The sequence below is a fragment of the Schistocerca cancellata genome, chromosome 7, assembly GCF_023864275.1.
Source record: "Schistocerca cancellata isolate TAMUIC-IGC-003103 chromosome 7, iqSchCanc2.1, whole genome shotgun sequence".
Lineage (NCBI taxonomy): Eukaryota > Metazoa > Arthropoda > Insecta > Orthoptera > Acrididae > Schistocerca > Schistocerca cancellata.
The window spans coordinates 333,565,862-333,591,065 of NC_064632.1; the positions used below are offsets into that span (position 1 = coordinate 333,565,862).

Below are 25,204 nucleotides of genomic sequence, written 5' to 3' on the forward strand. Positions count from 1 at the left end.
GTTGCGACTTCTGAGTCAAAGGAAGCGTGGGCTGAATGAGGCAGAACTGAATTCGGCGTTTTGTAAGGCTACACGGCGTCATAAATCGGATCTAACTTTTACGAGGCGATTGCATCATGCGAATCTCTGTTCCCGACGACCAAGGCGTGCTCCACGTCGTACACAACAGCTCCACCGACTCCATCACAAATGGGCAAGAAATCATGCTGAATGGAAGCCCCAAAATTGCGTCGAGTTTCGTTTACAGACGAAACACGGATCTGTTTGTATCCCTAGTAATCGCAGACAACCGTGTTTTTGCAGACGGCCCGGTAATATCGAACGGGTCATGTGAAACAAGATGGTGATGGAGTGATGTTCTGGGGTGGCATTACATGAGGTGACCGTACACCTCTCGTGGTTGTTGAGAGCAAACTCACTGCTCCACGGACCTACGATAATCTGCAATCAGTAGTGGGACCGTATTGCTAACATTGTGGTGACAGTTTCGTCTTGATGGATGATAACTCGTGCGCTGAACGTCCTGTTCTCATGAACACGTTCCTTCAAAATGATAGGGTCATCAGAATGGAGTGGGCTGCCTCTTCATGCGACATGAGCCCGCTCTGTGTGGGATCGATTGAAACGAACTGTTTTTTGATGTCGAGAACACCCACATGCACTGAGGTGACAAAGAGTCATCTGATAGCGATATGCAGATTTACAGATGGCGGTACTATCGAGTGCACAGGGCACAAAAGAACAGTGCATAGACGGAGATGTCATTTGTACTCAGGTGATTCATGTAAAAAGATTTCCGCACGAAGGAAATAAACACTCTTTGAACGCGGAATGGTTCAAATGGCTCTGAGCACTATGGGACTTAACATCTTAGGTTATCAGTCCCCTAGAACTTAGAACTACTTAAACCTAACTAACCTAAGGACATCATACACATCCATGCCCGAGGCAGGATTCGAACCTGCGACCGTAGCAGTCCCGCGGTTCCGGACTGAAGCGCCTAGAACTGCACGGCCACCGCGGCCGGCAACGCGGAATGGTCGCTGGAGCTAGACGCATGGAACATTCGATTTCGGGAACTGTTGGGGTATTCAATATTCCGAGATACAAAGTGTCAAGAGTGTACCGAGAACAAAAGATTTCATGCATTACCTCTCACCACGTACAACACAGTGGCCGACGGTAGCAGTGTTTGCGTAGAGGTTTCAGTGCTAACAGATAAGCAACATTGAATGAAATAACCGCAGAAATCAGTGTGGGATGTGCGACGAACGTATCCGTTAGGACAATGCGGCGAAATTTGGCTATAATGGACAATGGAAGCAGATGACTGACGGTAGTGCCTTTGCTAACAGTACGACATCACCAGCGGCGCCTCTCCTGGGCTCGTGACGATATTGGTTGCACCCTAGACGACTGTAAAACCGTGGCCTGGTCAGACGAGACCCGATTTCAGTTGGTAAGAGCTGATTTTGGGGTTTGATTATGGTGCAGGCCCGACGAAGGCTTGGACCCAAGTTGTCAAGAAGACGCTGTGCAAGTTGGTGGTGCCGCCTTGATGGTGTGGGATGTGTTTACATGGAATGGAGTGGGTCCTTTGATCCAACTGAAACGATCATTTTGCCATTTGCAGCCTTCACTGACTTCACATTTCCCAACAACAACAGAATTTTATGGATGGAAATGCCGCAATTGTTGGTGATTGTTTTGAAGAACATTCTGGACAATTCACCCAGATCGTCCGACATGAATCCTAACGAAAATTTATGAGACATAAGCGAGAAGTCAGAACGTGCACAAAATCCTGCACCGGCAACACTTTCGCACTTATGGACGGCTGTTGAGACAGCATGGCTCAATACTTCTGCAGGGGACTTCCAACGACTTGTTGAGTACGTGCTACGTCGAGCTGCTGCACTACTCCGGGCAAAAGGAGGTCCGGAACGAGGTTGGGCGTAGCCCATGACTTGTTTCAACTCCGAGCACTCTACGCTACTTAGGCAGAATAGTCACTGAAAAATGCGGCACTTTGGACCAGTGTCACTGATGGTATGCCACTACGCACTCAAGCCTGTATCTGGGCAAGAAGGTGCCCCGTCAAGTAATGACGTAAGTCACGAATGCTGTGAATCCCCCCCCCCTCCCTCCCCGCAGCCCAATTTTGTCGTTATGCAGAAGCGCTCTCTCTCTTTTTTTTGTGATCTGGACACATTGCAAATGAATAGATGCGCATTCTTCATAGCCTATTTTTGATTTCTGTGGCATGAATTTCGAAATAAAGGAGTGTCGAAAAACTTTTGTTCATGACTGAAGATAGTAACTGCTCTCGAAAGAACAGATACCATTGATGACCGTGCAACTACTCTAGAATAAATGATAATTGAAACCCTCAGCTGCCGACAGGTTTTGGTGGTATACCTCGATGGGGACAGCTGAAAATGTGTGTCCCCACCGGCACTCGAACCCAGGATCTCCTGCTTGCATGGCAGACGCTCTATCCATCTGAGCCACCGACAACACAGATGAATAGCGCGACTGTAGGGACTTATCCCTTTCACACTTCCCGTAAGACCCACATTCCCAACTGTCCACAATCTACATACGTAATGTACCTAATAGATGTTTGCCCATCCACTCATTACTCGCGCGCACTAAGGTGACGATTCCCGTAAGAGTTCGGGCAAGCTGTGTGCATTCGCATAGATGAAGAGAAGCTGCACGTCATCAATGGTATCTGTTCTTTCGAGAGCAGTTACTATCTTCATATATACTGCGTGATCAAAAAGTCAGTATAAATTTAGAATAAATCACGGAATAATGTAGATAGAGAGGTACAAATTGACATACATGCTTGGAATGACATGCGGTTTTAATAGAACCAAAAAAATACAAACGTTCAAAAAATGTCCGACAGATGGCGCTTCATCTGATCAGAACAGCAATAATTAGCATAACAAAGTAAGACAAAGCAAAGATGATGTTCTTTACAGGAAATGCTCAATATGTCCACCATCATTCCTCAACAATAGCTGTAGCCGAGGAATAATGTTGTGAACAGCACTGTAAAGCATGTCCGGAGTTATGGTGAGGCATTGGCGTCGGATGTTGTCTTTCAGCATCTCTTGAGGTGTCGGTCGATCACTATACACTTGCGACTTCAGGTAACCCCAAAGTCAATAAACGCACGGACTGAGGTCTGGGGACCTGGGAGGCCAAGCATGACGAAAGTGGCGGCTCAGCACACGATCATCACCAAACGACGTGTGGAAGAGATCGAACACAGGTTGCCCGAACTCTTATGGGAATCGCCACCTTAGTGTGCGCGAGTAATGAGTGGATGGGCAAAGTATCTATTAGGTACATTACGTATGTAGATTGTGGACAGTTGGGAATGTGGGTCCCGCGGGAAGCGTGCAAAGGATACGTCCCTGCAGTCACGCTATTCATCTGTGTTCTCGGTGGCTCAGATGGTCGGCACGGTAACTCAGTGTGTTCGGTCAGAGGGTTATCTGCCCTGTGTAATAAAAAAAAAACTGAGTTAACGGATCAACGACGATCTGAAACGGGTGTCTTGCGACGTCCGCCACGAGCAGATGCAACGAACAACATGAGATTTTTTTAAAAAAAAGGAAAAAAAAAGGATAGAGCGTCTGTCATGTAAGCAGGAGGTGCCGGGTTCGAGACCCGGTCGGGGCACACATTTTCAGCTGTCCCCATCGAGGTATATCAACAACACCTGTCGGCAGCTGAGGATTTCAATTATTTATCATTTATTTTTGTTGATGTGTTTATAGTGTTTATAACGGGGATGTTACGCTATGTTCGTTCTCTTCGATTCCTTCCAGTGTATACGTATGGTCACAGATACGAGCGAATGGGAGTGAACACTGGCGAATTGTCTGCGAAGGCCGGTCCGGCGCTGTTGGCTTCCATTCGCTGCTTAGCAGACGAGGCGCGCTTGCGGCTCACCTTCGTAGAGCCAGTCGGCGACGCCGTTGAAGACGGTGTTGGGCACGCCGGTGCTGGAGACGCGCACGGGCGCCCTGCGGCGCGGGTCTGCGCTGTAGTAGACGTCGTTGTCGTGCACGAAGGCCAGGCTGGAGCCGCGAGGGGACCACACGGCGTGCTGCAGGCGCGGCGCCTGCCGGTCCAGCTCCACCGGCGACACCGAGTACTTGTTCCTGCAACACACCCCTCCTGTAGCCCAAAAGTCCCAAACGGACAAACTGTGATCTAAAGTATTGCTCAAAGTTATTTTGAAAAATTGGATTTTATGTGGTAACTACACTACTGGCCATTAAAATTGCTACACCAAGAAGAAATGCAGATGATAAACGGGTATTCATTGCAGGAATATATGATACTAGAACTGACATGTGAGTACATTTTCACGCAGTTTGGGTGCATAGATCCTGAGAAATCAGTACACAGAACAACCACCTCTGGCCGCAATAACGGCCTTGATACGCCTGGGCATTGAGTCAAACAGAGCTTGGATGGCGTGTACAGGTACAGCTGCCCATGCAGCTTCAACACGATACCACAGTACATCATGAGTAGTGACTGGCGCATTGCGACGAGCCAAGGATCGAATGAAGGGTAGAGCCACGGGTGGTAACACATCTGAAATGTAACGTCCCCTGTTCAAAGTGCCGTCAATGCGAACAAGAAGTGACCGAGACGTGTAACCAATGGCACCCCATACCATCACGCTGGGTGATATGCCAGTATGGCGATGACCAGTACACGCTTCCAATGTGCCTTCTCGGCGAAGTCGCCAAACACGGATGCGACCATCATGATGCTGTAAACAGAACCTAGAGTCATCCGAAAAAATTACGTTTTTCCATTCGTGCACCCAGGTTCGTCGTTGAGTACACCATCGCAGGGGCTCCTGTCTGTGGTGCTGCGTCAACGGTAACTGCAGCCATCGTCTCCGAGCTGATAGTCCATGCTGCTGCAAACGTCGTCGAACTGTTCCTGAAGATGGTTGTCGCCTTGCAAACGGACCATCTGTTGAGTCAGGGATCGAACGTGGCTGCACGATCCGTTACAGCTATGCGGATAAGATGCCTGTCATCTCGACTGCTACTGATACGAGGCCGTTGGGATCCAGCACGGCGTTGCGTATTGCCCTCGTGAACCCACCGATTCCATATTCTGCTAACAGTCATTGGATCTCGACCAACGCGATGTTGCGATACGATAAACCGCAATCGCGATAGACTACAATCCGACCTTTATCACAGTCGGAAACGTGATCGTACGCATTTCTCCTCCTTACACGAGGCATCAAAACATTTCACCAGGCAACGCCGGTCAACTGCTGTTTGTGTATGATAAATTTGTTGGAAATTTTCCTCATATCAGCACGTTGTAGGTGTCGCCACCGCGCGCCAACCTTGTGTGAATGCTCTGAAAAGCTAATCATTTGTATATCACAGCATATTCTTCCTGTCGGTTAAATTTCGCGTCTGTAGCACGTCATCTTCGTGGTGTAGCAATTTTAATTGCCAGTAGTGTACTTGATAGAGAAGTAGCGGTTCCGGTATCGTAAACTGATATACGGCCAGGAGAGCGGTGTGTTGACCTCATGTCCCTCCACATCCGCATCCGCTGACGCCTGTGGATGAGGATGACACGGCGGCCGATCGGTGCCTTTGTGGCATGTTCGGCCGGAGTTTTTTTTATCTGCCTAAAATGGCGTGGTGGTGAACGGCATCAGATGTTGAATACTCATTGTGAAGGACTGTATTATAAATACCTGACAGTTTGAAAGGGAAAATGTGAACTTTCACGGCCTGCAATGTCACAATTAATATAATGTTCCGGGCTATATGCCGTGGTCGAACTGATTTCACCTTAAAACACGGCGTTTCGTCCCTATCTGCGGAGAACTATTTCAAGGGGGTCGTAGCTTTGTTGGTTGTCCGATTCACACCCTGGCTTCCAACTGACTATTGTCAAACTAGGGAATTACCATCACATACGCAGGCCCCAATGCAGGCGGCTGCGCTTCGAGTCGTTCCGTGACGGGGAAGCATGCAGTGCTGGTGAATAGCGACGCATTATGTTCAGCGATGAACTGTAATTCAGCACCAACTCGGATGACCATCGTCGGCAAGTATATTGGAGACCTGCGGAGGGATCCCATCCTTCCAATGCCTTGGAGAAGCTCAGCAATGTTATTCCTGGTGTCGTGGAAAGCTAACGAGTATGACTTCAGATCACGGCTGGTAGCGACTGAAGCAAATCTGACGCCATAACGGCGCGTTAGGAACGTCCTGCGTCCTCACGTGCATCGTGGTTTCGTTTTTCAAAGGGAATGCGCTCGTCCACATATGGCGTGTGTCTCTAGGAATTCTCTGCATGATGGTGCGATGCTCTCGTGCCCAACAAGACCCCCAGATTTGCACCCCCTCAGAACATATGTAGGAACGGTCGGATATCAACTCTGTCCCAGGATCTTGCCTCAGGAGAGGATTAAACGCCTTTAATCGCGCCCTTCCCAACCGAGTTAGTGCATGGATCCTAGCAAGAGGGGATACGACATCAGACTGATAAGTGAGCTCATACTGCCAACTGCTTTGTAAATTTGACTCGAGATTGTATTTTGTGAAATACCGTCATACATCTTCCTCTTAGCCAGTGAAGTTCCATTTTGTTTCGTCTTTATTTTCTTATATACGAGGGTTGGAACCTTAACAGTGGCAACTATTTATTTACAGCTCGTACAAAATAGATACGTGTTTCAAAATTTTACTGACCTTCAAAGTAGTCACCAGCGTTGTGTATAACCCGTTGCCAGCGATGTGGAAGTCGTAGGATACTCTTAGCAGTGCCAGTTGTATTGATCGTTCGAGCGGTGCGGTCTATTGCCCGACGAATGTGTAGCAGTTCTGAAGCGAATGCCATGAAGTTTTTTTCTTCAGTTTTGAAATCGAGTTGATCTTACGAGGCCTTCAGTCAGGGGAGTGCAGTAGGTGGTATAGCACTTAGGAGCCCCATCAACCAAACAAATGAGTAATAGCTTACACTGTTCGTTCTTGAACATTGTCCTGCAAAATGATGGTCAGGTCCTGCAGAAAGTGTCATCACTTCTGTCTCTATGCTGTTCATTTTTGGAACACAACCTACGATCAGTTTTATATAGCGACATAGTCAGCTTGTATAGGAGAATTATAAACCAATCCGACATAAAGTTAACATTGTGATAAGTAGTAAGCTTCGGAAGGTAATCTTGCGTCAGAAATAAAAAACACTATAAAATTACGTTAAAAAGAAATACTTCTCCAACTATGCTACAAATTTCGATGAATATCTTTCACAAATTTAAGCAAATCCAGGTTCACATATAACATTCAAGTGAAGTTAAATTTCGGTAAAAACCATTGTCTTGTTATACCACAAGTAATATTTCTCTATTGCTTGAAAGCTAGTAAACTGAACATTATTCTGGCATTACATAACGAAAGAAACACACATCGCAATGGACAATCGTATTTATAATTGCCCCCCCCCCCCTCTGTTCTGTCATCTGGGTATGTCTTCTCATAAGTATAATGTATCCACCGATTCTTATCTTCCGTTCATACTTTCTGCGCATCGGTAATTTAACTTCTCCTACCCTGGACGTTCCAGCTATGCGGCAGCTCTTGAAACGCACTCCATAGGAAGTTAGAGAAATAGTGTCGGTATTTCGGATTGTTCACCTTCTATAGATGTCGTTCCTGTAAAAAGGCCAAAAAGTCTATTACATTCTTTGGGCCATCTCTGAACAAATAGAGCACTGTCTGGCCTCGAAGCCACGTCACGGCATTCGTTTTGGTACGTAGGTAGTAAGCCCCGTCCGGGAAGAATACAATCCCTGGTTCAATGTAGTGTTGTCCCATACGGAGAAAGAAAGCGATCATTTGTGTCGCCAAACGCCACATTTCTGCCGAGGGGCCGCATATGAGGCGGTGTTCATTCTGTTCCAGGGTTTGGCAGTGAGGGCACAATGGTGAATTTGTCATATAAATCGCATGGAGCCTGGATGGGGGGGGGGGGGGGGGGGGAGGGGCATATGTGACAGGGAGAGACGTCGCCACAGGTGTTGCTACAGATTCTTGGTTGGAAATAGCGCTGAGTGAACGTGGGCTTCTTGACCACAACCTGAGCAAGTTTTCGGTTGATCGTCGTAAATCACTACCGCTCGGCAGCCTCCAATTGTGAGTTGAGGCCGCACATGTTTTGATAGCTCGATCCGTATTTGTCTCACACCATTAAGTACCGGCTACGTGGTAAAGGTTGACCATTTTTCTGCTGTGTATCTAAGCACCCGTCCATACGGCTTTAACGCGTTAACCACGATCTCAGCCGGAACCTCAAATGGCAGCTCAAATACTCGTACAGTTCCCAATTGAAGTCCCGCTTGGTCAATTCCTACCGTTCCGACAAGACCGTTTGAATGTTTAAATTTAAGTCCATCTTTATGGTTTCGTACGATTTTGTCACACACCGTGTCGTTGATTAGTTTGACTGCTTGTGATAGAGAAGTGGATGCCAATCATATCTTGTGGTTCAATTTTAATTTCTTCACGTTTAAATCGTTCTATTTCAAATGCCTTCGGTCGTGCAAATTCATTATTAAAGCTGATTTTGATAGTAGATTGTCAGTACGAATAAGCCATTTGAGCCGTGCTGCGGCTCGCGTTGATGCTGTTTGTAGGTTTCCGCTCTCTGTTAAAGGCCAGACGGTATCGTTTAGTTGGCATGGTTGCGGTTGATTGTCTTCTTCTCGTGTTGACTGACGCCACTCGGTTTCGCTAGCGTTGCCTGTCCTCTAGTGGCAGCAGCGGCGGTTATCGATATGTAGTACCTGTTGCACTGTCTTTGGGGCGACGTCGTTGTTTTTCCGGGTCGTGTGAGTGGGCCAGTTCGTTGCGGACTCTGGAGGCGCCAGGTCCGCGCAGTGCGAAACACGCAGGGACTACTGGTGGCTCGCATGGACTGCCGGGTGGAAGGGCTGTGGTCACGAGGGTGCACGACTTCGTCGTAAACCAGATCCTGCAGGCTGTAAGATGAGTGCATTTCAGTTCAAGTAGAGAAACCTTCACCATTGTGAAATCTCGCTACTCTCCAGTGACTTGGGTTCATTTTGCTGCTCGCAGTGTCGCCGAGGCGAAGAGCGGCGAGTGGAGTGCGTGGGGAAAGCGGATCTGATTAGCTTTCCTCAACTTCTTATTACTATTTACTGCTTTCAGCTTGTTACAATTTGTTAAGTTCACCAAGCGTACTTTTTCCTGCCTGGTGGATGCTAACACCCCAGTTACGTGCTCTGGGCGTTAGTGTATGTAACAGCAGTGTACCTTTCCTCGCCTTGCAGCTGCTGTCCGGCAAGGCGTGTAGATTTGACAGCTTTCTTGATTGTAGGCCGTTTGTGATTCTTCTACTCTGGTGGTAGTGATTCCTTTCTCGTTCCGGGCGCTCTAAGCACAATATTCTGGAGGCATAGTGCAGTCCGCCGGTTCCGGCTTTAGCGTGTTGTTCCATTCTAGAATTTGGTTTATTGGACGTCAGGTAGCTTCAGCAAGATTATCTTTAGTGATTCGTTAGACTGCCACTAGTCTGAGTTACCATACTGTGAAGTGAATGCAACTCTTGGCTGCATATCTCATCGCTCGCGAAAGTGTTTGTTGCCGGAGCTTCTCAGAGGTCGATTCCTGAAGCACCGTCTGTGACTGGTCCTTGTGTTTTATTATCGTATTATTTATTACCATACCTTGTAAAGCCTACATAAAGGTTATGTATCAGTTGCTTGTTTCTTTTAATTAACCTTTGCTTGTATTTGCTGTTTTACAGCAGGTTTTTTTATATAACTGCCGTTCCTGGCGTGTAAGATCTTCAGCCATGATTCTGGTCATTTGCTTTGAAAAAAATAATTAGATATTTGTATTTTAACAGTAAGCCTAAAAACCTTATTTACTGCAATTCCTGGCGTCTGATACCTTCTGTTGTGTTTGTGGCCACTTACTTTTTAATATTTCAATTCCTGTAAGTTGTACTTGCAGCGAGTTCTTAAACATTCTTAATTTATTGCCATTCCTGGCGTGTAAGGCCACAGCCGTGATCACAGTGGCTTGTTTTTCTTCTTAAAAATTATCTGTATCTGTGTTTTTTGGTGATTTGCTAAATTGTATCGCACTGAAAACACTATTGTTTACACTGTTCTTTATTCCTTCAATAATAACGTGTGGTATTTTTTATTTATTGTTGAGTCTGGTATTGTTGTTGTGGTCTTCAGTCCTGAGACTGGTTTGATGCAGCTCTCCATGCTACTCTATCCCGTGCAAGCTTCTTCATCTCCCAGTACCTACTGCAGCCTACATCCTTCTGAATCTGCTTAGTGTATTCGTCTCTTGGTCTCCCCCTACGATTTTTACCCTCCACTCTGCCCTCCAATACTAAATTGGTGATCCCTTGATGCCTCAGAACATGTCCTACCAAACGATCCCTTCTTCTGGTCAAGTTGTGCCACAAACTCCTCTTCTCCCCAATCCTATTCAGTACCTCCTCATTAGCTATGTGATCTACCCATCTAATCTTCAGCATTCTTCTGTAGCACCACATTTCGCAAGCTTCTATTCTCATCTTGTCCAAACTATTTATCGTCCATGTTTCACTTCCATACATGACTACACTCCATACAAATACTTTCAGAAATGACTTCCTGACACTTAAATCTATACTCGATGTTAACAAATTTCTCTTCTTCAGAAACCCTTTCCTTGCCATTGACAGTCTACATTTTATATCCTCTCTACTTCGACCATCATCAGTTATTTTGCTCCCCAAATAGCAAAACTCTTTTACTACTTTAAGTGTCTCATTTCCTAATCTAATACCCTCAACCTCACCCGACTTAATTCGACTGCATTCCATTATCCTCGTTTTGCTTTTGTTGATGTTCATCTTATATCCTCCCTTCAAGACATCATCCATTCCGTTCAACTGCTCTTCCAAGTCCTTTGCTGTCTCTGACTGAATTACAATGTCATCGGCGAACCTCAAAGTTTTTACTTCTTCTCCATGGATTTTAATACCTACACCGAATTTTTCTTTTGTTTCCTTTACTGCTTGCTCAATATACAGATTGAATAACATCAGGGAGAGGCTACAACCCTGTCTTACTCCCTTCCCAACCACTGCTTCCCTTTCATGTCCCTCGACTCTTATAATTGCCATCTGGTTTCTGTACAAATTGTAAATAGCCTTTCGCTCCCTGTATTTTACCCCTGCCACCTTTAGAATTTGAAAGAGAGTATTCCAGTCAACATTGTCAAAAGCTTTCTCTAAGTCTAGAAATGCTAAAAACGTAGGTTTGCCTTTCCTTAATCTTTCTTCTAAGATAAGTCGTAAGGTCAGTATTGCCTCACATGTTCCAGTATTTCTACGGAATCCAAACTGATCTTCCCCGAGGTCGGCTTCTACTAGTTTTTCCATTCGTCTGTAAAGAATTCGTGTTAGTATTTTGCAGCTGTGGCTTATTAAGCTGATTGTTCGGTAATTCTCACATCTGTCAACACCTGCTTTCTTTGGGATTGGAATTATTATATTCTTCTTGAAGTCTGAGGGTATTTCACCTGTTTCATACATCTTGCTCACCAGATGGTAGAGTTTTGTCAGGACTGGCTCTCCCAAGGCTGTCAGTAGTTCTAATGGAATGTTGTCTACTCCAGGGGCCTTGTTTCGACTTAGGTCTTCCAGTGCTCTGTCAAACTCTTCACGCAGTATCGTATTTCCCATTTCATCTTCATCTACATCCTCTTCCATTTCCATAATATTGTCCTCAAGTACATCGCCCTTGTATAGACCCTCTATATACTCCTTCCACCTTTCTGCTTTCGCTTCTTTGCTTAGAACTGGGTTTCCATCTGAGCTCTTGATGTTCATACAAGTCGTTCTCTTATCTCCAAAGGTCTCTTTAATTTTCCTGTAGGCAGTATCTATCTTACCCCTAGTGAGATAAGCCTCTACATCCTTACATTTGTCCTCTAGCCATCCCTGCTTAGCCATTTTGCACTTCCTGTCGTTCTCATTTTTGTGACGTTTGTATTCCTTTTTGCCTGCTTCATTTACTGCATTTTTATATTTTCTTCTTTCATCAATTAAATTCAATATTTCTTCTGTTACCCAAGGATTTCTACTAGCCGTCGTCTTTTTACCTACTTGATCCTCTGCTGCCTTCACTACTTCATTCCTCAAAGCTACCCACTCTTCTTCTACTGTATTTCTTTCCCCCATTCCTGTCAATTGTTCCCTTATGCTCTCCCTGAAACTCTGTACAACCTCTGGTTCTTTCAGTTTATCCAGGTCCCATCTCCTTAAATTCCCAACTTTTTGTAGTTTCTTCAGTTTTAATCTACAGGTCATAACCAGTAGATTGTGGTCAGAGTCCACATCTGCCCTGGACCGTTCCTCACAAGCTACTTCTAATCAAGCTGCGGGCCTATGGGGTATCGTCTCAGTTGTGCGACTGGATTAGTGATTTCCTGTCAGGAAGGTCGCAGTTCGTAGTAATAGACGGCAAACTATCGAGTAAAACTGAAGTGATATCAGGTGTTCCCCAGGGAAGCGTCCTGGGACCTCTGCTGTTCCTAATCTATATAAATGACCTGGGTGACAATCTGAGCAGTTCTCTTAGGTTGTTCGCAGATGATGCTGTAATTTACCGTCTAGTAAGGTCATCCGAAGAGCAGTATCAGTCGCAAAGCGATTTAGAAAAGATGGCTGTATGGTGTGGCAGGTTGAAGTTGACGCTAAATAACGAAAAGTGTGAGGTGATCCACATGAGTTCCAAAAGAAATCCGTTGGAATTCGATTACTCGATAAATAGTACAATTCTCAAGGCTGTCAATTCAACTAAGTACCTGGGTGTTAAAATTACGAACAACTTCAGTTGGAAAGACCACACAGATAATATTGTGGGGAAGGCGAGCCGAAGGTTGCGTTTCATTGGCAGGACACTTAGAAGATGCAACAAGTCCACTAAAGAGACAGCTTACACTACACTCGTTCGTCCTCTGTTAGAATATTGCTGTGCGGTGTGGGATCCTTACCAGGTGGGATTGACGGAGGACATCGAAAGAGTGCAAGAAAGGCAGCTCGTTTTGTATTATCACGTAATAGGGGAGAGAGTGTGGCAGATATGATACGCGAGTTGGGATGGAAGTCATTAAAGCAAAGACGTTTTCGTCGCGGCGAGATCTATTTCCGAAATTTCAGTCACCAACTTTCTCTTCCGAATGCGAAAATATTTTGTTGAGCCCAACCTACATAGGTAGGAATGATCATCAAAATAAAATAAGAGAAATCAGAGCTCGAACAGAAATGTTCATGTGTTCGTTTTTCCCGTGCGCTGTTCGGGAGTGGAATGGTAGAGAGATAGTATGATTGTGGTTCGATGAACCCCTTGCCAAGCACTTAAATGTGAATTGCAGAGTAATCATGGAGATGTAGATGTAGAAGACAGTACACATTAATGAATAGGATATGACAACTTTAAAATTTCAAAAATTGGTCAGTAATTATTCGAATGAGTGAAAATCAAATTTCTGTTGCTCTTGGAAGTCGCTTTATAGTCCGCTTGTAGCTTATATTCTGCACTGTTTCAAGCAATTAGCACTATAGATAATTGAAGAGGTTTGATGTAAGCGCTACTCCGAAATTAAGAGGTTGACATACGAGAGGTAATCAAGATGGGCTGCATGAATCTAGTCAGAAGGCTTGAAAAATGCAAGTAAAAGGACGGAATTTGGCTGTTAACGTCAAACAGACTACAAAGAATGTCTGCCGTCTCTCCGCCATATTTATTCGTGACACAATCGTTGAAGAGCATTCCTGACCATTACCACAGCAGCTTGCAGGAACCTCAGTGGAGCTATTCCTTTCATGTAAGAGGATCCACAGGGGAGGGTTTCCGCGAAGTCTTATGTGTATCTGGCGAGGCAGTTGGCAAAGAACGCCTTTGATCTGCACCGGGCTGCGCGAAGCAATTTAAGCCACGACGGCTGCTCTCAGTCCTTTTACGTCGCTCTTTATACTGTCACCTAAAGAGACGGGAATTTAACCTATGATGGCTTTTGAGAGTCGTCCATTTCCGAATTTCCTTTCCTGTATTGTAATTCCAATAAAATAACCCGAAGCAAGGAATTTTTCGAACATTAACAAGTCCCTGCCATGTAAGAAAGACATGTGACGTTAAATCCACTATTTTCTAATAGTTAAAAACCGTTCTACAGCTCTTTAACACAGAATGATATATTTGTCTAAATAAAAGGTACGTACTTGGATTAGGCTCTGCTCACTGGAATTTCAACTATTCGCACTGCCACTCATCTCATCCCACAGTATTTATCTAAATACCAGGCGATATTTTTACGCAAGATGTATGAGACGGACTTCAAGAAGAATGTATTAATTCCAGTTGCATAGAAGGCTGATGCTGACCGGTGTACATGTTGCCAGACCATCACTTTAATAAATTTAAAACAATTCTTATTGTTAATCAGTCTCAGGTGCACATTTTTAATTACATATTTTGATCTCTCTGGATCATCTTCAGATGTAGAGCAGAGTAAAGCTAAATATGTGCATTCTAAAACATATATTACAGTTAGTAGGAAAGAATTATTTCGGAATAGAAACATTCTTAGTTGCGAAGTTATTTGATATCAATGACGCGTTTTACCCTTTTGGGGGCATCATCAGATCGTGCAAAAGTAGCAGGATATGTAATCCATCCGTCATAAAGGCATATAAAATGCAAAATGGACGCGAAAGTCCAAGTACGAACTTACGATGGGTAGGATTATACACTCCTGGAAATGGAAAAAAGAACACATTGACACCGGTGTGTCAGACCCACCATACTTGCTCCGGACACTGTGAGAGGGCTGTACAAGCAATGATCACACGCACGGCACAGCGGACACACCAGGAACCGCGGTTTTGGCCGTCGAATGGCGCTAGCTGCGCAGCATTTGTGCACCGCCGCCGTCAGTGATGATGATGTTTGGTTTGTGGGGCGCTCAACTGCGTGGTTATCAGCGCCCGTACAATTTCCCAACCTTTGCTCAGTCCAATTTCGCCAATTTCCTGGATGATGATGAAATGATGAGGACAACACAAACACCCAGTCATCTCGAGGCAGGTGAAAATCCCTGACCCCGCCGGGAATCGAACCCGGGACCCCGTGCTCGGGAAGCGAGAACGCTACCGCGAGACCACGAGCGGCGGACTCCGCCGCCGTCAGTGTCAGCCAGTTCGCCGTGGCATACGGAGCTCCATCACAGTCTTTAACACTGGTAGCATGCCGCGACAGCGTGGACGTGAACCGTATGTGCAGTTGACGGACTTTGAGCGAGGGCGTATAGTGGGCATGCGGGAGGCCGGGTGGACGTACCGCCGAATTGCTCAACACGTGGGGCGTGAGGTCTCCACAGTACATCGATGTTGTCGCCAGTGGTCGGCGGAAGGTGCACGTGCCCGTCGACCTGGGACCGGACCGCAGCGACGCACGGATGCACGCCAAGACCGTAGGATCCTACGCAGTGCCGTAGGGGACCGCACCGCCACTTCCCAGCAAATTAGGGACACTGTTGCTCCTGGGGTATCGGCGAGGACCATTCGCAACCGTCTCCATGAAGCTGGGCTACGGTCCTGCACACCGTTAGGCCGTCTTCCGCTCACGCCCCAACATCGTGCAGCCCGCCTCCAGTGGTGTCGCGACAGGCGTGAATGGAGGGACGAATGGAGACGTGTCGTCTTCAGCGATGAGAGTCGCTTCTGCCTTGGTGTCAATGATGGTCGTATGCGTGTTTGGCGCCGTGCAGGTGAGCGCCACAATCAGGACTGCATACGACCGAGGCACACAGGGCCAACACCCGGCATCATGGTGTGGGGAGCGATCTCCTACACTGGCCGCACACCACTGGTGATCGTCGAGGGGACACTGAATAGTGCACGGTACATCGAAACCGTCATCGAACCCATCGTTCTACCATTCCTAGACCGGCAAGGGAACTTGCTGTTCCAACAGGACAATGCACGTCCGCATGTATCCCGTGCCACCCAACGTGCTCTAGAAGGTGTAAGTCAACTACCCTGGCCAGCAAGATCTCCGGATCTGTCCCCCATTGAGCATGTTTGGGACTGGATGAAGCGTCGTCTCACGCGGTCTGCACGTCCAGCACGAACGCTGGTCCAACTGAGGCGCCAGGTGGAAATGGCATGGCAAGCCGTTCCACAGGACTACATGCAGCATCTCTACGATCGTCTCCATGGGAGAATAGCAGCCTGCATTGCTGCGAAAGGTGGATATACACTGTACTAGTGCCGACATTGTGCATGCTCTGTTGCCTGTGTCTATGTGCCTGTGGTTCTGTCAGTGTGATCATGTGATGTATCTGACCCCAGGAATGTGTCAATAAAGTTTCCCCTTCCTGGGACAATGAATTCACGGTGTTCTTATTTCAATTTCCAGGAGTGTATATCCGTCTACTTTTACACTATCTGATGATTATTTACTCATTATTATTTATTATTTATTGATGCCACAAAAGGGTGAAACACGTTACTGATAGTAAGCAACTTACCCACGAAGACTGTTTTTATTCTAACATAACTGGAAACCGGTTGCTGTACCACCCTGCCACAATGGAATGGAGCAATTTTGGAGAAGAAAAGTATACAAATGTAGAATATATCTAACTAGGGAAATTCTCTATCGCAACCTCCTCAGATTTAATGGTACAGCAGACCAATAGATACTCCGACAGAAACTGCACACAGATCAAGTGTGAAAACAGAAAGGAGGTTTACTGATCTACGAAAAACTGTGAAAAAAGAAGGAAAATAGAAACACTGAACGATCCAAGCTCAGCATGTGCAGTAGCGAGCAAATTTGATTTGTCACTGGGCCGTGGCTATGTGGTGGACTCCGAAGGGCGAGATCTGTGTTCGAATCTTCCTATCAACCCACGGTGTTTTTCCACAAAATTATGGAATGTTCGTCAGGTGATTGACATGTCTGTTCGCTGTATTCAGATTTGTGTCTATGTCGTGGTATCTCGTATTTGTTCTGCACAAGTGTCACATGTTATGACTCTTGCGTTCCGTTTTGGAAGTTTTGGTTCTTGAATTCCTTCGTTGAAACGTAGTTAATACACGTTTATTTGTTGTTTACATTTCTATGAGAAGTCTATACAGCACCTCATCTGCTCTCACTATTCATCACATTTACTTGCGACGATAATACCGGGTGATCAAAAAGTCAGTATAAATTTGAAAACTGAATAAATCACGGAATAATGTAGATAGAGAGGTACAAATTGACACACATGCTTGGAATGACATGCGGTTTTATTAGAACAAAAAAAAAAAAAAATACAAAAGTTAAAAAAATGTCTGACACATGGAGCTTAATCTGATCAAAATAGCAATAATTAGCATAACAAAGTAAGACAATGGAAAGATGATGTTCTTTACAGGAAACGCTCAATATGTCCACCATCATTCCTCAACAATAGCTGTAGTCGAGGAATAATGTTGTGAACAGCACTGTAAAGCACGTCTGGAGTTATGGTGAGGCATTGGCGTCGGATGTTGTCTTTCAGCATCCCTAGAGATGACGGTCGATCACGATACACTTGCGACTTCAGGTAACCCCAAAGCCAATAATCGCACGGACTGAGGTCTGGGGGCCTGGGAGGCCAAGCATGACGAAAGTGGCGGCTGAGCACACGATCATCACCAAACGACGCGCCCAAGAGACCTTTCACGCGTCTAGCAATATGGGGGAGGGGGGGGGGGGGAGCGCCATCCTGCATAAACATCGTACGTTCCAATAGGTGTTTATCAGCCAGGCTGGGGATGATGCGATTCTGTAACATATCGGCGTACCTCTCACCCGTCACGGTAGCAGTTTTGCAGTCCAGCGCCATCTGTCGGACATTTTGTGAACTTTGTTTTTTTTTTCTTTTGTTCTAATAAAACCCCATGTCATTCCAAGCATCTGTGTAAATTTTTACCTCTTTATCTACATTTTCCCGTGGTTTATTAAGTTTTCAAATTTATACAGACTTTTTGATCACCCGGTATATTGTTACCACATGACTCGCAGTCTATAACCAATGTATAGTATGGCAATTGCCAAGATGGAGGACAGCCACGTCAGTGACCGGACAGAAAGTTCATAATTTTCTGAAAAAAAGTGAAAAAGAGGGAAATCTGAACACAAATCAGTCGCTTTGCAGTCCAACACCGTGACCACGCAACTAACATGGCGTAGTTCTTACAATTCGCTCGATGTTGCACATCTTGCGCTTGGACCGTTCGCTGTTTTTATTTTGTTTATTTTTTCACAGATCAGTGCAGCTTCTTGCTGTTTTCATGCTTGATCTGTGTTCAGGTTTTAACGGGCTATCCACTGGGCAATTTTAGCACTAAATCTGAAGGGGGAGAGAAGGGGAGTTTCGTTTGTAAGTAGATGCGTCAGCAATCTGTCTTGCCTGCGTCAGAACTTCATATAATAGTACTGTGTTTTGTCATTGCGGTCATTGTTTTTAACTGGAGGAGACAGAGGAGAAAGGAGGAGGAAGGCATGGAACAGGGTGGAAGATCAGGGAAAGAACAGAGCGAGGGTGATTGGGAGAGAGGAAAGAAAGCAGGGATGGGGAGTGGTAGGGATATCATGAGTTTAACAAGCAAGGGTCTACGCTAAAATGATTAATTGTGTAAAATTTCTCGTTAAAACATTAATAGTGTAGCACATTGGGTGTGTAATCTGGAAAACGCTAAAATAGTAAAATTATAAATTAGAGTGAGGGGGGACTGAGAGAAGGGAAAGAAGAAAGGAAGATTGATTGGGGTGGAGACAATGAGGGAGAGGGGAGAGAGAAGTTGTAGCGATATTGTGGCTTTAACAAGAGAGTGTCTCGAAACTGCAAAAAGGCAGTTATGGAAAAAATTTCCGCTGGTGTATCCAAAGGATAGAAGAATGGGTGCGGAAAACTGTAAAAGACATAAAATTGTGAAGTATAAAAGCAGAAATAAAGTAACTAAAACTGAATTAGTGTTAAAACATAAAAAGTGTGAAACACTGAGAGAGTAAAACCATAAGCCCCTTGCTCTGAAAGTATAAAAAGTAAAATTGAATAACAATGATGTTAAACCATCACTTCAATAAATCAGGGCCGACATCGCACAAAATCAGTCTGCGTTCGATAGAAATAGAGGAACCCGTTAGGCAATACTGACCCCAAACTTATCTTAGAAGATAAAGAAAGGCAACTTACGACTTAGCATGTTTTGATTTAGAAAAAGCTTTTCACTGTGGTGACGGGTATAAACTGTTTGCAATTCTGGAGGTAGCAGGGATAAAATAACGGGAACGAAATTTTATCTGCAAGTTTTTCAGAAACGTGATGGCAGTTAATAGAAAAAAGCAGTGATTTTGAAGAAAGTGAGAAGTTGTGGCCTATCCGCGATGTTATTCGATCTGCACACTGAACAAGCAGCAAAACAAACTGAGAAGGAATTTTTAAAAGAAGCTAAAGTACAGGGAACAGAAATAAAAACACTGCCGATGACACTAGAACATTGCCATACGCGGCAAAGATTGGCATATCAGTTAAACAGAAAACATAGCGTGCTGAAAAGAGTAGTGTGTTCAAAGAGGCTTGAAGGTCAATAACAACAAAAATAAAACGAGGGTAATCGAACATACTCGAATAAAATCAGAGGATGATGAAGAAATTAGATTAAACTGCGATACCGAAAGTAACAAAAGGGTTTTCTATTTGTGCAGCAAAATAACTGGTGATTACCGAAATAGAGGACAGAAAACGCTTACTGCAAATAGGAAGAAATTTATTACTAATAGAGGATAATATTTTAACATCTAATATACATTTAGTATTAAGAAGTATTCTCTGAAGGTTTTTGCTGGAATATAGTCTCATGCGGAGATGAAACGTGCAATATTTACAGTTCAGACAGGAGAGAATGGAAGCTTCGAAATGTGATTAAATTAGATATATCTAGGCGCTTCAGCCTGGAACTGCGAGACCGCTACGGTCGCAGGTTCGAATCGTGCCTCGGGCATGGATGTGTGTGATGTCCTTAGGTTAGTTAGGTTTAAGTAGTTCTAAGTCTAGGGAACTGATGACCTCAGATGTTAAGTCCCATAGTGCTCAGAGCTATCTGAACCATTTCAACCATCTTCTGTGGTGCGATTGTGAGAATTACAGCCAAAACAGCACAATCTGGCATCGCTCGCACACACTCGAAACACTTTCATTAGCAAATCACTCATTACCCAAAAGTAACTAAGAGTAAATCACAACATTCACGAAATCAATAGAAATTGGGGAGTGAAGTTGAGACGGTACAGCCCGGAAATGGCTACGAAAAGCTGTAACAACAGATGTCCGTCGTACTCGCGCTTCCTAATACACTCCTGGAAATGGAAAAAAGAACACATTGACACCGGTGTGTCAGACCCACCATACTTGCTCCGGACACTGCGAGAGGGCTGCACAAGCAATGATCACACGCACGGCACAGCGGACACACCAGGAACCGCGGTGTTGGCCGTCGAATGGCGCTAGCTGCGCAGCATTTGTGCACCGCCGCCGTCAGTGTCAGCCAGTTTTCCGTGGCATACGGAGCTCCATCGCAGTCTTTAACACTGGTAGCATGCCGCGACAGCGTGGACGTGAACCGTATGTGCAGTTGACGGACTTTGAGCGAGGGCGTATAGTGGGCATGCGGGAGGCCGGGTGGACGTACCGCCGAATTGCTCAACACGTGGGGCGTGAGGTCTCCACAGTACATCGATGTTGTCGCCAGTGGTCGGCGGAAGGTGCACGTGCCCGTCGACCTGGGACCGGACCGCAGCGACGCACGGATGCACGCCAAGACCGTAGGATCCTACGCAGTGCCGTAGGGGACCGCACCGCCACTTCCCAGCAAATTAGGGACACTGTTGCTCCTGGGGTATCGGCGAGGACCATTCGCAACCGTCTCCATGAAGCTGGGCTACGGTCCCGCACACCGTTGGGCCGTCTTCCGCTCACGCCCCAGCATCGTGCAGCCCGCCTCCAGTGGTGTCGCGACAGGCGTGAATGGAGGGACGAATGGAGACGTGTCGTCTTCAGCGATGAGAGTCGCTTCTGCCTTGGTGCCAATGATGGTCGTATGCGTGTTTGGCGCCGTGCAGGTGAGCGCCACAATCAGGACTGCATATGACCGAGGCACACAGGGCCAACACCCGGCATCATGGTGTGGGGAGCGATCTCCTACACTGGCCGTACACCACTGGTGATCGTCGAGGGGACACTGAATAGTGCACGGTACATCCAATCCGTCATCGAACCCATCGTTCTACCATTCCTAGACCGGCAAGGGAACTTGCTGTTCCAACAGGACAATGCACGTCCGCATGTATCCCGTGCCACCCAACGTGCTCTAGAAGGTGTAAGTCAACTACCCTGGCCAGCAAGATCTCCGGATCTGTCCCCCATTGAGGATGTTTGGGACTGGATGAAGCGTCGTCTCACGCGGTCTACACGTCCAGCACGAACGCTGGTCCAACTGAGGCGCCAGGTGGAAATGGCATGGCAAGCCGTTCCACAGGACTACATCCAGCATCTCTACGATCGTCTCCATGGGAGAATAGCAGCCTGCATTGTTGCGAAAGGTGGATATACACTGTACTAGTGCCGACATTGTGCATGCTCTGTTGCCTGTGTCTATGTGCCTGTGGTTCTGTCAGTGTGATCATGTGATGTATCTGACCCCAGGAATGTGTCAATAAAGTTTCCCCTTCCTGGGACAATGAATTCACGGTGTTCTTATTTCAATTTCCAGGAGTGTATAATGCTAACAGCTTAATCGGCGAATATTTTGATAGCCAAGAAAGCGTGTTTCGATAGCTGAGAGGGCTGTGATGAGTCGTACGAGCTTTGCGGCCCTGCCAGAAGGCAGTGCTCCTTTGATGTGTGATGACTGGCCGACCTGAAAGAATGAGAAATCCTGAATGCAGGTCAGAGACACAGAGACACAGGCCGCGTGGTAGGAAAATCCAACCGTTTGAATGGACATGAGGGGAGGGGGGGGGCGGGAGGGGAGGTAGCCACCATGACCGAACTGTCTGAATATAGAAAATACGAAATAAGGGTAGCCCTAAACAAAAACTAAACCAAACCAGTGACAGAGAAGCCAGTCACATGGTTTTAAAGATAAAAATTAGACGAGTGCTTGAATAAAGACACGTCCTTGCTACGAGATTTAGTTTTTGAGGTTATTTGATGTTAAATGTTTTGGATATAAAATGATCTTTAATTAGTAGTACTTCACTAATAATTTAAGCGATTCCTAAAAATTTAGTGTCAATGGATAGGTTTCACTGAGTACTCTCGATATGTTATGGGAGATTTTTTTTCTGAATATTACATGTTTTAAATTACAGGTCAGAACATATATTCCGCCTACGAAATAGTGAATTCTCTTCTAGATAAAACACAAAATAGTTAAATTAGGGGCAGCATTGGTAAATAGGTGTAATTACAGATGTGTGACTATGATTAGTTTAATTGTTTAATATTTGTTAATGATATAACCACGTAAGACGACGTCCATATGAACAAAAGCACTATTTGTGAAAAAATAATTAATGTTACTCTAAAACTACCAGCAGCACTGACCAGCAGATGAAATTTGCGTCCAAATTAATGGGTAATATTTATACACTACTGGCCATTAAAATTGCTACACCAAGAAGAAATGCAGATGATGAACGGGTATTCATTGGACAAATATATTATACTAGAACTGACATGTGATTACATTTTCACGCAGTTTGGGTGCATAGATCCTGAGAATTGAGTACCCAGATCAACGAACTCTGGCCGTAATAATGGCCTTGATACGCCTGGGCATTGAGTCAAACAGGTCTTGGATGACGTTTACAGGTACAGCTGCCCATGCAGCTTCAACACGATACCACATTTCATCAAGAGTAGTGACTGGCGTATTGTGACGAGCCAGTTGCTCGGCCACCATTGACCAAACGTTGGTGAGAGATCTGGAGAGTGTGCTGGCCAGGGCAGCAGTTGAACATTTTCTGTATCCAGAAAGGCCCGGACAGAATCTGCAACATGCGGTCGTGCATTATCCTGCTGAAATGTAGAGTTTCGCAGGGATCGAATGAAGGGTAGAGCCACGGGTCGTAACACATCCGAAGTGTAACGTCCACTCTTCAAAGTGCCGTCAATGCGAACAATAGGCGGCCGAGACGTGTAACCAATGGCACCCGATACCATCACGCCGAGTTAGACGCCAGTATGGCGATGACGAATACACGCTTCCAAGCTTCCAATGTGCGTTCACCGCCATGTCACCAAACACGGATGCGACCATCATGATGCTGTAAACAGAACCTGTATTCATCCGAAAAACTGACGTTTTGCCATTCGTGCACCCAGGTTCCTCGTCGAGTACAACATCGCAGGCGCTCCTGTCTGTGATGCAGCGTCAAGGATAGCCGCAGCCACGGTCTCAGAGATGATAATCCATGCTGCTGCAAACGTCGTCGAACTGTTCGTGCAGATGGTTGTTGTCTTGCAAACGTCCCGCATATGTTGACTCAGGGATCGAGACGTGGCTGCACGATCCGTTACAGCCATGGGAATAAGATGCCTGCCATCTCGACTGCTAGTGATACGAGGCCGTTGGGATCCAGCACGGCGTTCCGTATTGCCCTCCTGAACCCACCGACTCCATATTCTGCTAACAGTCATTGGATCTCGACCAGCCCGAGCAGCAATTTCGCGATACAATAAACCTCAATCGCGATATGCTAAAATCCGACCTTTATCAAAGTCGGAAACTTGATGGTACGCATTTCTTCTCCTTACACGAGACATCACAACAACGTTTCACCAGGCAACGGCGGTCAACTGCTGTTTGTGTATGTCAGCACGTTGCAGCAGGTGTCGCCACCGGCGCCAACCTTGTGTGAATGCTCTGAAAAGCTAATCATTTGCATATCACATCATCTTCTTCCTGTCGGTTAAATTTTGCGTCTGTATCGCTAGCGGAAGCCGTACTTTAATGTTATCCGAGCACGACTCACGGCCAGAACCAAATTCCATATTTCGTCAACCAGGCGCCTACAACTTGTACACGTACATCCACTACGTATATTCCCATACAGGGGAGCCATTGTAATTGAAAGTCGCTAAATACGATATTGCAGTGCATGTGTTATTCCGAATTGCGATGCTAAGTTCCTTCAGCCATGCATAGATGCATATTCATTGTTGTGGTTATACTATACAGCTGATGGTTGTCCATATCGCAACTGGAAATACATTTCATGGAGGCACTGGTGGTTGGCCACTGGATAGTGACTTAGGCAATATTTTGAAATCCGTCTGCGCATCAGGAGACCCTATGAATGGTGCTTTTCTTGCTTTATTTAACTTTTATTGGTGTTGATGCACATAGGGAGCTGATATACTAAACACCTTTTTCCAAAGCTGTTACACAGAGGAAGACCGCACTGCAGTTCCTTCTCTAAGTCACCGCACGAACGTAAAAATGGCTGACATCGTAATAAGTGTCCAACGAATAGAAAAGCAACTGAAATCACTCAACAGAGGAAACTCCACTGGACCTGACGGGATATCAATTCGATTCTACACAGAGTACGCGAAAGAACTTGCCCCCCCCGCCCCCCTTCTAACAGCCGCGTACTGCAAGTCTCTAGAGGAAATGAAGGTTCCAAAATGATTGGAAAAGAGAACAGATAGTCCCAGTTTTCAAGAAGGGTCGTCGAGCAGATGCGCAAAACTATAGGCCTATATCTCTGACATCGATCTGTTGTAGAATTTTAGTACATGTTTTTTGCTCGCGTATTATGTCATTTCTGGAAACCAAGAATCTACTCTGTAGGAATCAACATGGATTCCGGAAGCAGCGATCGCAAGAGACCCAACTCGCTTTATTTGTTCATGAGACCCAGAAAATACTATATACAGGCTCCCAGGTAGATGCCATTTTCCTTGACTTCCAGAAGGCGTTCGATACAGTTCCGCTGTGTCGCCTGATAAACAAAGTAAGAGCCTACGGAATATCAGACCAGCTGTGTGGCTGGATT

General features: G+C 45.7%; 1 protein-coding gene across 2 annotated transcripts in view; it reads right to left on the reverse strand.

Moving 5' to 3' along the window:
• LOC126091972 (inactive dipeptidyl peptidase 10-like) overlaps positions 1-25,204 on the reverse strand; it is a 1,178,675-nt gene that overhangs the window by 238,100 nt on the left and 915,371 nt on the right. For both annotated transcript variants that reach the window (XM_049907324.1, XM_049907325.1), the window contains exon 6: positions 3,970-4,181. In XM_049907324.1, coding sequence (XP_049763281.1) covers positions 3,970-4,181 — 212 coding nt within the window. The remainder of the gene's footprint in view (positions 1-3,969; positions 4,182-25,204) is intronic.